Here is a 13,279-nt window from a genome sequence, read left to right as displayed (position 1 = left end):
ATTAAATTTCATTTTGCCGCCACACTTGTCAACTATCGAGGAGCACAAGTCAGAGGAAATCAATTTCAAAAAGACAGAATTGGAAACAAAAGAAAGATGAACGCCAATAATTTCGTCTCCCGTGATCTTAACTGTTTCTGAAAGCCACCTTTTGATCTCAAAGGCCTTTGGTCTTTTACAGGTCCAATCAAAAGAGAATCTAACCGTATCTCTTCTTTCACAGTTAATTTCGTTCATTTTGTCATTTTATATCACTGAAAGATGCAAAGTAAACAAGGAGCTCTACTGACCTTCGTAACAGCCACACAGCCGCTGTTTACGCCAGCCCTCCTAGCGCTGCCGCCACACGTCCGTCCGGCTCGGCGGCCGAGCAGCGAATTAACTTGGCCACGGCAAACAACTGACAGCTGCTGCTCAATTCTTGTACTATTGCATAGAGGAACGAAGGCTGAGTTCGTTGCCAAACGGTGCTGCTTAAGTCATAAATGCATGATAGTTTGGAAGGTTTCCAATACCAGGCTTCACATAACTGCTTTCCATTGTTACTTGAAAGTTGTAAGCACGTTTCGATAATTACTAACCGAACCATTTGTGGGAAAAAGTACACAAAGTCACTAGTAACGTCAGTTCACACTCATGTAATATACGAAAGCAGAGCCGACGTCTTGATATTTAATGATCTTTAAACTCTTATTTGCATAAAAATAACATGTATGTTGAGAGAATGTTGACCGAAAAGTTTTTTTTGATGTAATCATTCAGAGTAACAATCTAACGTAAGTTTCTAACAAAGGAAAATAGTCTAATACGAACTCGCGTTCCAACCGGATGCGTCCTCTGGTGAATCTTTAGTAACACAATCGCTAAATCCAGCGCTAAAACCGCTAAATATGTTTAAAATAACAAATTATAGGTGTACATAAACCACAGGTCACCGATCGACAGGGCCACACCGAAATCCAAAGCCTCTCGGTACAATTGTCGTAAAATCGGTGGGAGGACCGTTCGGTAACAGGTCTCAGAAGCTTACTGAATAGAATTTTTGGATAAAGAACCGAAAATGACGTCACTACCGAGACTAACCTACAACACCGATCGGTATGAACGATACAGAATAGGGCCCCTGGAGTACAATAGGGTGGCGGCCGGCCGCTATTGTAACAGGACCGGAAGGATAATCGAGAAATCAATAAATCTTAGACGCAGGTGAGAGGAATGAAGAAGTGGCACCTTGGAAACCACGCAGGCTGGGTTATTTCCAAGGATTTTTACTCAGAAGCGTACGAGCATAGGTTTTCCCTCGCAAACTTTCCGCGCTGGACGACAAAAGACGTCGGCGTTAGGAAGAATCTGCAGAGAGGGAGAATACTCCGTGGTTTCGGGAATATGATTCGTTTTCGGATTTACAAGGGTGGGGAGCCGAGCCTTGCTGGGAAGCCAGCGATGGAGAGACGAGGTCTTCCGTTGTGAGCGCCCGTGTGTGACGGTCGCTCGGTATCAGCTTCTTGTTGGTACGGACGTACTTGCTGTCTTTGCTCTCAGGAGAGTTTATAGTTAGAACAGTTAGGCACTGTACTGTTGCGAACCTATGCGATTCTGGACTTCACCTCCGGGTTGGAAATCGTCGTTGAGTATGCAGCGTTCAGTAAATGAGAGCACTTCTTCTGCCTTTACTTACGTTGAGACGTTATCTGAACTCCGTCCTTGTGGCTGGGAGTTCGCGCTTCTCGTCTGTAGAACACAGAGAGGAGAAGACAGTATTAGAGTATATTAGTCAGAGGACCGCCTTCTGCCGTCTTAGTGTCTGAAAGCGTTTATTTGTGGCTGGAGTTCATCCATCGTCGCTGACGAGTATGAGAGCCATCACTTCGACGCTCTGGACGCAGTACATACGATGATATCGCAAATTGCTCCGGCTTATTAGGGCTTCTTTGAAAACAGCGTCTTCTGGTGTTTACTACGTAGATGATGTCAGTCATTTCCCGTTAGTGATATTAGAGAGCGCAGTCATAATAAGGGGCAGAGTTGGGCAATTGATTAATAATTTTAGCTAGGAAATATAGATAATTGTACTTTAAGGGTTGATTTTAATCTATAATAAATATACACTCCTGGAAATGGAAAAAAGAACACATTGACACCGGTGTGTCAGACCCACCATACTTGCTCCGGACACTGCGAGAGGGCTGTACAAGCAATGATCACATGCACGGCACAGCGGACACACCAGGTACCGCGGTGTTGGCCATCGAATGGCGCTAGCTGCGCAGCATTTGTGCACCGCCGCCGTCAGTGTCAGCCAGTTTGCCGTGGCATACGGAGCTCCATCGCAGTCTTTAACAATGGTAGCATGCCGCGACAGCGTGGACGTGAACCGTATGTGCAGTTGACGGACTTTGAGTGAGGGCGTATAGTGGGCATGCGGGAGGCCGGGTGGACGTACCGCCGAATTGCTCAACACGTGGGGCGTGAGGTCTCCACAGTACATCGATGTTGTCGCCAGTGGTCGGCGGAAGGTGCATGTGCCCGTCGACCTGGGACCGGACTGCAGCGACGCACGGATGCACGCCAAGACCGTAGGATCCTACGCAGTGCCGTAGGGGACCGCACCGCCACTTCCCAGCAAATTAGGGACACTGTTGCTCCTGGGGTATCGGCGAGGACCATTCGCAACCGTCTCCATGAAGCTGGGCTACGGTCCCGCACACCGTTAGGCCGTCTTCCGCTCACGCCCCAACATCGTGCAGCCCGCCTCCAGTGGTGTCGCGACAGGCGTGAATGGAGGGACGAATGGAGATGTGTCGTCTTCAGCGATGAGAGTCGCTTCTGCCTTGGTGCCAATGATGGGCGTATGCGTGTTTGTCACCGTGCAGGTGAGCGCCACAATCAGGACTGCATACGACCGAGGCACACAGGGCCAACACCCGGCATCATGGTGTGGGGAGCGATCTCCTACACTGGCCGTACACCACTGGTGATCGTCGAGGGGACACTGAGTAGTGCACGGTACATCCAAACCGTCATCGAACCCATCGTTCTACCATTCCTAGACCGGCAAGGGAACTTGCTGTTCCAACAGGGCAATGCACGTCCGCATGTATCCCGTGCCACCCAACGTGCTCTAGAAGATGTAAGTCAACTACCCTGGCCAGCAAGATCTCCGGATCTGTCCCCCATTGAGCATGTTTGGGACTGGATTAAGCGTTGTCTCACGCGGTCTGCACGTCCAGCACGAACGCTGGTCCAACTGAGGCGCCAGGTGGAAATGGCATGGCAAGCCGTTCCACAGGACTACATCCAGCATCTCTACGATCGTCTCCATGGGAGAATAGCAGCGTGCATTGCTGCGAAAGGTGGATATACACTGTACTAGTGCCGACATTGTGCATGCTCTGTTGCCTGTGTCTATGTGCCTGTGGTTCTGTCAGTGTGATCATGTGATGTATCTGACCCCAGGAATGTGTCAATAAAGTTTCCCCTTCCTGGGACAATGAATTCACGGTGTTCTTATTTCAATTTCCAGGAGTGTATATTGAACAACAACGTCTATCATTCAGTAGTATTAGTTGCCTTCATCATTCATTTATGTTTAGATTGTAGTTTCTATGTAAAAAAGAGCATTAAGAGGTCCTAAGATCTGCTTCAGGGGATAGACAGGGCCAAATCATCATTTTAGCGTTTATTATTTTCCGTTGCGCTCATTCATTTTTACACCCGTCTAGAGTAGCATCTTGGAAAATGTGTGTCTGCTAGTTTTTTTTCTGTATAGTTTTTAATGATACAAAGCGGTTTCATTACACACTCCTGAATGCAGATACAGTGCCTTAATCATCGTGCCACCTTGAAAATGGGCAGAGAATGTGCGTCGTATACCACTGACTCAGTCCTCACGTTGAAATCGCTAACCAACGTATTCTGAAGACTTTTTCGTAATATTCATACGGCCTTTTTTCTCAGTTTGATACCAAGGTAACTGATCTGGTCTGACACACTCTACATATCGTTGGATGAATGTTTCGTGTGGATGGCATGTACATGAGTTTCTTTAATGCGATGGCATCCTTTCCGTTATAATTTTTGCTTGTTCATTAAAATGTAACACGCCCTCCTCCGGAAGTAAGGGGTCAGCTGTCTGGATACTGTGTGGAGGACTTGGGTTCTTGTCATCGTCAAAGAGTTTTTGAGTTTTTCCTTGAGGGGGGTACTGTAATGGGGTGTAATCACCCTCGTGATGCAAACTGAGGCGTTACTTGAATATTAAGTAGCAGCTGCAAAGTCTGGGAAATTAACAGTGGTAGAGAGAACGGGGTGCTAACGAGATGCCCCTCCGTATCCCCGTCGGAATAACGCTACAGGCAGAAGATAACACGGTGATCAGTGCACAGGGGGTTTAGGTGTCACTGAAATATAACGTAACTCCAGACAATATGTTTTGCTAATTGTCTTAATCGTTTACTCAGAAGCTTTCGAGTAGCGCTTGGGTGTAGATTTGACTGCTTGTGCCTCTGAATATTTAATACGTAAATGTGTTTCTTGTTGGATTTCTTCTACTTCATGTGTGCTGCTCACATACCGTGCCTTTGAAATATCATGTAAAAACTATCCTCGATCGCACATGTTGGTTTGTGGTCTTCAGATCTAAATTTCATTTGATGCAGCTTTCCAAGATCTTCTATCGTATGCATCGCATGGCTCCTGAAAGCTACATCCATTCGAACTTCATTAGTGAATTCACACCATTATCTCGCTTCACAAACATGTCTTCCGCACAGGCTCAAAGTTCCCTCCACTTCACTACGGAACAAGCTGCTCATAGTATCTCAAAATGCATCTTCACAATTCGGTTCAGTACTCCTTCAGTGGTTATCTGATCTAGCCACTACTCTTCTGTAGCATCATATTTTAAAAGAGTCGGTTCTTTTTGTCTGTACTGCTTATCATCCACTCTTCGCGCCCATACATATGACAAATTCACGAAAATGGGTCATTTGACATCAGATTGAAGGAAACATGATCGCGCTTAGAAAGAAATAACGCCACAAATCAGCAGCACCCACCCACCTGCGTGAACAAAACACCCTGTTAATAACATAAGCATCAGTTTTCTACACATCCAAACACAAGGAAAAAGAATTAGGCACATTTGAAATATTCCAAATACACGAACACCAAAGGAAACAACGTGAGTCCATCCTAACTGAGAAGAATGATGTTTGCAACATTATCGTCTCTGTTTTTAACAGCAGCCTAATTATTAAATATAAAACCATTAAATAAAAAATGTCTTCTCCACCCTCTCTAGCCCCTTACCTCCTCCCCCCCCCCCCCCCTCTCTCCCTGCTTTCGGTTTGAGTCGGATTAGAATGGATTTATTCGAAAAGTGTACGTTCGAAACACACTTATGCTAAGTAGGACGATAGTTTGTACTGAAGTCAGCGGCGACCCGTAAACACACATTCGAAATTACTTCACAAACGGCCCATTTACGAACTCAAGTTTACTAGAGCGATTTTGCTTATACTATCGTATAATTTCAGCTCTGTTGGTCTTCAGAATAAATTACGATACACGCAGTATGTAATATTATAATTACATCATCCATTACTAGACGGCAGCCTTATGTTTTGAAACAGAGAACCCGCATTGTATAGCAGAATTTTATGTGTACCTCCTTGACTCCCTCATCCCCCATGATACTCATCCATCGTAACCATCGTGTGTGGGATAAATGCGCAGTTACGGTGTTGAGCCACCTGTTTTTTTTTTTTTTTTCCTTTTAATCAGTCCTGAATGGTTCGAGATTCTCTTATGTGATGGTAATCTCAGTTCATTAAGCAACACGTGGAGAAGGGCATTTAAAAACTTGGTTTTAGTGAATAAACTCAGTGGTATAAAAGGTTGAGTTGTAAGGGTCGCCTGCACAGTCTACAGAATATATGAGAGATTACCGTGTGCAGGATGCTGGAGTTGACTGCGGCTGGAGCCCAGGGTGGCTTCCGGAGAGAACACCTGCCGCGCCTGCTGGAGGGACTTCTCCAGCAGAAGCAGGGCATACCCACGGCCCTCCAGTTTCTCAGCCACAGCGCGCATCTCCTCACTTGGTGAGTACCGCTGCTTTCCCCTCCAGGGAGCATAGTGTATGTTTACAAAATCTCAAAAACTAAGGCTCACCTAGATAAGTAAACAGTAGCGTGTCATCGTTCATTCATATGTTTGGCAAATATGTTGTTTCGTTCTGGAACAACGCGTGGTGGTCAAATAATATGAAAACGTAAAAAATGTGTTAGAGTATCAGTTTATGTGTATACAGAGTAAAGTTGGTGATGTGCGAGGCTCTGTGTGCCTCTTGCTTATGCTCTCCGCTAGGATCACTGTTTCTTTGAAGTTCTTTTTATAATGCCTATCAGCCACACATGTAACCAAGCTGTCAAGCGAGCTATTACTTTGAATAAACATGTTACTGCCATGAATTTTCCATAGTGTTATACACTCTTGTTTGTGTGACGACGACACGTCTGGTATTTGCTTGAAGTTAGGAGTACATCTACATCTCTAGATCTATATAATACTCTGCAGTTCACAGTTAAATGCCTGGCAGAGGGTTCATCGAACCACCTTCAAGCCACTTTTCTACCGTTCTACTCTCGAGCAGAGCAGGGAAAACGAAAAATCTTTCCATGCAAGCTCTGTTTCTCTTATTTTGTTATGGTGATCATTTCTCCCTGTGTAGGTGGGCGCCAGTAAAATATTTCAGATATTTTCATATTCTGAGGAAAAAGTTGATGGTTGAAATTGCATGAGAATGTCCTGCTGAAACGAAAAACGCCTTTATTTTATTGACTGTCACCCGAATTCGTGTATCATATCCGTCGCATTCACTCAAATATTTCGCGGTAAAACATAACGACCTGCACTTCTTTGGCCTTTTCCAATGTGTTATCTGATGTTCTCGCTTCCCGCGCCCGGGTTCCCGGGTTCGATTCCCGGCGGGGTCAGGGATTTCCTCTGCCTCGTGATGACTGGGCGTTGTGTGATGTCCTTAGGTTAGTTAGGTTTAAGTAGTTCTAAGTTCTAGGGGACTGATGACCATAGATGTTAAGTCCCATAGTGCTCAGAGCCATTTTTTTTTGTTTTTTTTTTTTTTTTTTTTTTTTTTTTGCTATCTGATGCAGACCCCATACTCTACAGCGATATTCCAAAGAAGACGGACAAGCGTAGTGTAAGCAGTATCTTTAGTAGACCTGTTAAATTTTCTAAGTGTTCTGCCAATAAATCGCTGTCTAGGCTTTACTTTGTCAACATTATCTATCTGGTCGTTAAAATTTTAGTTATTCGTAATTGTAATACCAAAGTATTTAGTTGAATTTACAGCCTTTACATATGTGTGATTTATCGTGCAACCGAAATTTAGCGGATTCATTTTAGTACTCATGTGGATGACTTCACACTTTTCATTATTTATAGTCAGTTGCCACTTTTTGCACCATACAGATATCTTGCCTAAATCATTTTGCAGTTGATTTGCATCATCTGATGACTTTACAAGACGGTAAATGAGAGCATCATCTGCAAGCAATCTAAAAATGCTGCTCACGTTGTCTCCTAAATCACTTATGTGGATCAGGGACTGCTGTGTGTGCATAACACTCCCTCGAGAAACGTCAGATATTACTTATGTTTTACTCTATGACTTCCCGTCAGTAATTTCGAACTGTGACCTTTTTGACAGGATCACGAATCCAGTCTCACAACTGAGACGATACTTAATATGCACGCAATTTGATTAGAAGTCGCTTGTGAGGAACTGTGTCAAAAGCCCCCAGGAAATCTGAAAATGTGGAGTCAATTTGACGTCCCCTGTTGGAGAGCACTCTTTACTTCCCGAGAATAACCAGCTAGTGGCGCTTCACGAGAATGATGTTTTCTGAATCAGGTTCGACTATTTGTTAATAAATCTTTTTCTTCGACATAATTCATGACGTTCGAGCACAGTGTATGTTTATATGTTCCAGAATTCTACGTGGTCACATCGGTGAACCAAACAGAAGGCACAAAACTACAGGTGGGCTATTTTAATTAACTCCGTATTCTGTATACACTTTCCACGAAAAACTTCGTGAAGTGGAACGTGTTAACTGGACGAAAAGATTTCAAAAATGGTTCAAATGGCTCTGAGCACTATGGGTCTCAACTGCTGTCCCCTAGAACTTAGAACTAGTTAAACCTAACTAACCTAAGGACATCACAAACATCCATGCCCGAGGCAGGATTCGAACCTGCGACCATAGCGGTCTTGCGGTTCCAGACTGCAGCGCCTTTAACCGCACGGCCACTGCGGCCGGCTGAAAAGATTTCACAGACAATTAAAAAAATATTCATGCTAGCTATGTTGGGTGTTGGCTACGTGTCTGTCTTGACTACGATAATGTGTTCTCTAAGCTGTTCATAATAGGTTATACGCATTCCTGTTTTCTTGTTCATTGTTAGACCCACTCCTGCATTAACGCTATATGATTTTGCATTCATAAAACTGTACTCGCCTGACCAGGAGATCTGCTCCTCCTGCCACAGAACTTCACTATTTCCCGCTATATCTAACTTCACCCCATCAATTTCCTATTTAAATTTTCAAGCCTACCTGACCGATTTCGAGATATAATATTCCACTCTCTCACCTTTTCTAATGACAACATCCCCGTGAACAATGACCGTCCGGAGATCCAAGTCGGGGACTATTCAGTCTTTGGAATATTTTACCAGGGAGGATAACATCATTATTTAATCACACAGTAGATCGGCGTCCCTTGGCTTCAGCCGTTCGTAGCATCAACACAGCAAGGGTATCTTGGCTGATGCTATAAGATGACATGCGTCAATCATTCAGACTGTTGCCCCTGCAGCTACTAGAAAGCTACTGCCACTCTTCAGAAATCACATGTTTGTCTGCAGACACTCTTTAATTGTGATTGCACTTGCTGTACGGCTATCTGTATCACGAAGGCACTCAAGCCACTCGCCTCCACAAGGCCTGTGAGCCACGTGTTTGACTTTATTGATACACCACATCTAACAGTACTAAACTGGAAGAGCTGTGCACCTTCAGACTTTAAACGAGGCCTATTTGTACAAATCCAGTTAATAAATAAGGGAACCGCGTCAACTTCCCTTTACCCCGAATTATGTTTTAGACGTGACTCATAACATACGGGGACATGTTTGCTTTGCACTGAATGTAAGATTGCACAACCACCAATATAACACACTGAAGTGCCAAGAGAAACTGGTATAGGTACGCGTATTCAATTACAGAGATATTTAAACAGGCAGAATATGGCGCTGCGGTCGGCAACACCTACAGGGCTATTACAAATGATTGAAGTGATTTCACAAATTCACTGTAGCTCCATTCATTGACATATGGTCACGACACACTACAGTTAGGCTACGTAGAAAAACTCATAAAGTTTTGTTCGGCTGAAGCCGCACTTCAGGTTCCTGCCGCCAGAGCGCTCGAGAGCGCAGTGAGACAAAATGGCGACAGGAGCCGAGAAAGGGTATGTCGTGCTTGAAATGCACTCACATCAGTCATAACAGTGCAACGACACTTCAGGACGAAGTTCAACAAAGATCCACCAACTGCTAACTCCATTCGGCGATGGTATGCGCAGTTTAAAGCTTCTGGATGCCTCTGTATGGGGAAATCAACGGGTCGGCCTGCAGTGAGCGAAGAAACGGTTGAACGCGTGCGGGCAAGTTTCACGCGTAGCCCGCGGAAGTCGACGAATAAAGCAAGCAGGGAGCTAAACGTACCACAGCCGACGGTGTGGAAAATCTTACGGAAAAGGCTAAAGCAGAAGCCTTACCGTTTACAATTGCTACAATCCCTGACACCCGATGACAAAGTCAAACGCTTTGAATTTTCGGCGCGGTTGCAACAGCTCATGGAAGAGGATGCGTTCAGTGCGAAACTTGTTTTCAGTGATGAAGCAACATTTTTTCTTAATGGTGAAGTGAGCAGACACAATGTACGAATCTGGGCGGTAGAGAATCCTCACGCATTCGTGCAGCAAATTCGCAATTCACCAAAAGTTAACGTGTTTTGTGCAATCTTACGGTTTAAAGTTTACGGCCCCTTTTTCTTCTGCGAAAAAAACGTTACAGGACACGTGTATCTGGACATGCTGGAAAATTGGCTCATGCCACAACTGGAGACCGACGGCGCCGACTTCATCTTTCAACAGAATGGTGCTCCGCCGCACTTCCATCATGATGTTCGGCATTTCTTAAACAGGAGATTGGAAAACCGGTGAATCGGTCGTGGTGGAGATCATGATCAGCAATTCATGCCATGGCCTCCACGCTCTCCCGACTTAACCCCATGCGATTTCTTTCTGTGGGGTTATGTGAAAGATTCAGTGTTTAAACCTCCTCTACCAAGAAACGTGCCAGAACTGCGAGCTCGCATCAACGATGCTTTCGAACTCATTGATGGGGACATGCTGCGCCGAGTGTGGGAGTAACTTGATAATCGGCTTGATGACTGCCGAATCACTAAAAAATCGAACATTTGTGAATGCCTAAAAAAACTTTTTTAGTTTTTGTATGTGTGTGCAGAGCATTGTGAAAATATCTCAAATAATAAAGTTATTGTAGAGCTGTGAAATCGCTTCAATCATTTGTAATAACCCTGTATATAAGACAACAAGTGCCTGGCACAGTTTTCGGATCGGTTACTGCTGCTGAAATGGCAGGTTATTAGGATTTAAGTGAGTTTGAACGTGGTGCAACAGTCGGCGCACGAGCGATGGGACACAGCGTCTCCGAGGTAGTGGGGATTTTCCCGAACGACCATTTCACGAGTGTACCGTGAATATCAGGAATCCGGTAAAACATGAAATCTCTGACTTCGGTGCGGCCGGAAAAAGATCCTGCAAGAACTGGACCAACGACGACTGAAGAGAATCGTTCAATGAGACAGAAGTGCAGCCCTTCTGCAAACTGCTGCAGATTTCTATGCTGGGCCTTCAACAAATGTCAGCATGCGAACCACTGAACGAAACGTCATCGATATGGGCTTTAGGAGCGGAAGGCCCACACGTGTACCCTTGATGTCTGCACGATACGAAGCTTTACGCCTCGCCTGGGCCCTTCAGCACCGACATTGGACTCTTGATGACTGGAAACATGTTGCCTGGTCAGACATGTCTGGTTTCAAATGGACGTGTACCGGTATAGAGACAACCTCATCACTCCGTGGATCCTGCATGTCAGCGGTGGACTGTTCAAGCTGGTGGAAGCTCTGTAATGGTGGGCAGGTGCAGTTGGAGTGATATGGGACCCCTGATACTTCTAGACACGACTCTGTCAGGTGCATTTACGTAAGAAACCTGTCTGATCACCTGAGTCTATTCATGTACATTGTGTCTTCCGACGAACTTGGGAAATTACAGCAGGACAACGCGACACTTCACACGTCCAGAATTGCTACACAGTGGCTCCAGGAACATTCTTCTGAGTTTAAACACTTCCGCTGGCCACCAAACTCCTTAGACATGAAAGTTATTGAGCATACTGGGATGCCTTGCAACATGCTGTTCAGAAGAAATCTCCACTCCCTCGTACGCTTACGGATTTATGCACAGCCCTACACGATTCATGGTGTCAGTTCCGTCCAGCACTATTTTAGACATTAGTCGAGTCTATGTCACGTCGTTTTGCGGCACTTCTGCATACTCGCGGGCCCTACACGATATTAGGCAGGTGTACCAGTTTCTTTGGCTCTTCAGTGTAAATGAACGTTGTGTAATGAATATTTTGCGCCACACCAATACCTCGCTAAAACCTCTCCTAGGACAAAAGTATATATGAACATTTTGTCTTAGTTTGATCGTAAGAATCTTCTCACAATGTTTGTTGTAAATATTTACAAACAACGTGTATGATTTCGGTCCGCACTACTGACAATCGCATGAAGTGCTGCTATCGTTTTGAGATGCGAGCTTGCTGCTTGAGCTGGAATCTGTACACACTTAATATAGCAAATCGATTGACATTTCTTCTGCTTTGTTCACAGGCCAGGCGAAAAGGCAGCGGTCGGAAAGCTGGTGATGGGAGCCACGCTGAACATGTACGAACAGGAGCTGCTGGATCAGGTGAGTGGCACTGTTGGCTGCTGCTTGTTGCCTGGGCCTTGTCGTGTGGTTCATATTGTGATAGAGACCAAATATCTCATAATGTTGAAATAAAATGACAACACACACACACACACTCATTAACAGAGGTAGAGAACGGTGGGCTGAGAGAGAGAGGTATTCATACAGTCATCAGGGTGTATGCACTTATATTCTATGATGTCTTTCTTGCCACAAGTATTGGTTGTCTGCTGTACTTACGTCTCTCCATGAGTTACCACTTCAGATTCAACAACCTTTAACATTTTCTAATACGTTGGGAAAGTACTGAACCTTCTCACACTTTCCGCCCTAACCAGCCCTGCCATAAAAGTTTAATATGTTTTATTATTCCATCTTGAAATGATAAAATCATTTTATGTGTGCTGCAGTCTTTTTCTGTAACTACAAAACTTACTCCAGAAAATTTTAGTTGCTCCAAATGTGAAAACGTGTTATAGGGTACAACAGGGTCATGTACATAGGATCAAATGTTCTATTCAAATTTAAAAGTGTTGTAACCGAGAAAAATTTGTCGGTAGTATATTTCGACATAGGTGTGTTACCTTATTACTCTACTACACACTAATAATCGGTAAATAAGATCAAATTTAGTAGTGTTATCAATAACCTGTTAAAATTTAAAAACATTTTAAAATAGGAGCTGTGGACACTTAACACAAATTTCCATGTGAAAATTGTTAAGACATTAAAGAAACTAAGTTCATTTGCAAATACGATGTGTTTCATGACAGAAGACCTCCTGTTTCAAGGTATAAGATGGATGCAGACTGATGTGTGGCTTAACCGTCCACACATTAAATTAACGAGTTTTAGAAACATCCACAATTTTACTCACTATAAGACTCTGTATCTGAAGAATTAACTGTAAACTTCAAATAGCTTTAATATGTTATACATTACTCAAATGTGTGGAACTCATAATTTTTATAAACACTACACAAAACACCGCCTCACGTCTCATAGTATGGAAAACAGTAGAAAATGTCAGAAACTGCTTACGACAGTCTTTAGAGGATATTCCTTCACGTGATTCTAAAATCGTTAAAGAGACTGAAACAGTGACAGATTACATAGGTATACTGAAC

The 13,279-nt window shown here is 44.1% G+C and overlaps 1 protein-coding gene across 1 annotated transcript in view; it reads left to right on the top strand.

Annotated features, from left to right (window-relative positions):
* The window catches only part of LOC126474213 (aminopeptidase N-like), a 163,637-nt gene that overhangs the window by 150,090 nt on the left and 268 nt on the right, over positions 1 to 13,279 (top strand). Inside the window, exons 15-16 of the mRNA XM_050101677.1 lie at positions 5,958 to 6,101; positions 12,074 to 12,152. Coding sequence (XP_049957634.1) covers positions 5,958 to 6,101; positions 12,074 to 12,152 — 223 coding nt within the window. The remainder of the gene's footprint in view (positions 1 to 5,957; positions 6,102 to 12,073; positions 12,153 to 13,279) is intronic.

Source organism: Schistocerca serialis, chromosome 4, assembly GCF_023864345.2.
Source record: "Schistocerca serialis cubense isolate TAMUIC-IGC-003099 chromosome 4, iqSchSeri2.2, whole genome shotgun sequence".
NCBI lineage: Eukaryota > Metazoa > Arthropoda > Insecta > Orthoptera > Acrididae > Schistocerca > Schistocerca serialis.
This window is presented reverse-complemented; position numbering and strand designations above follow the sequence as displayed.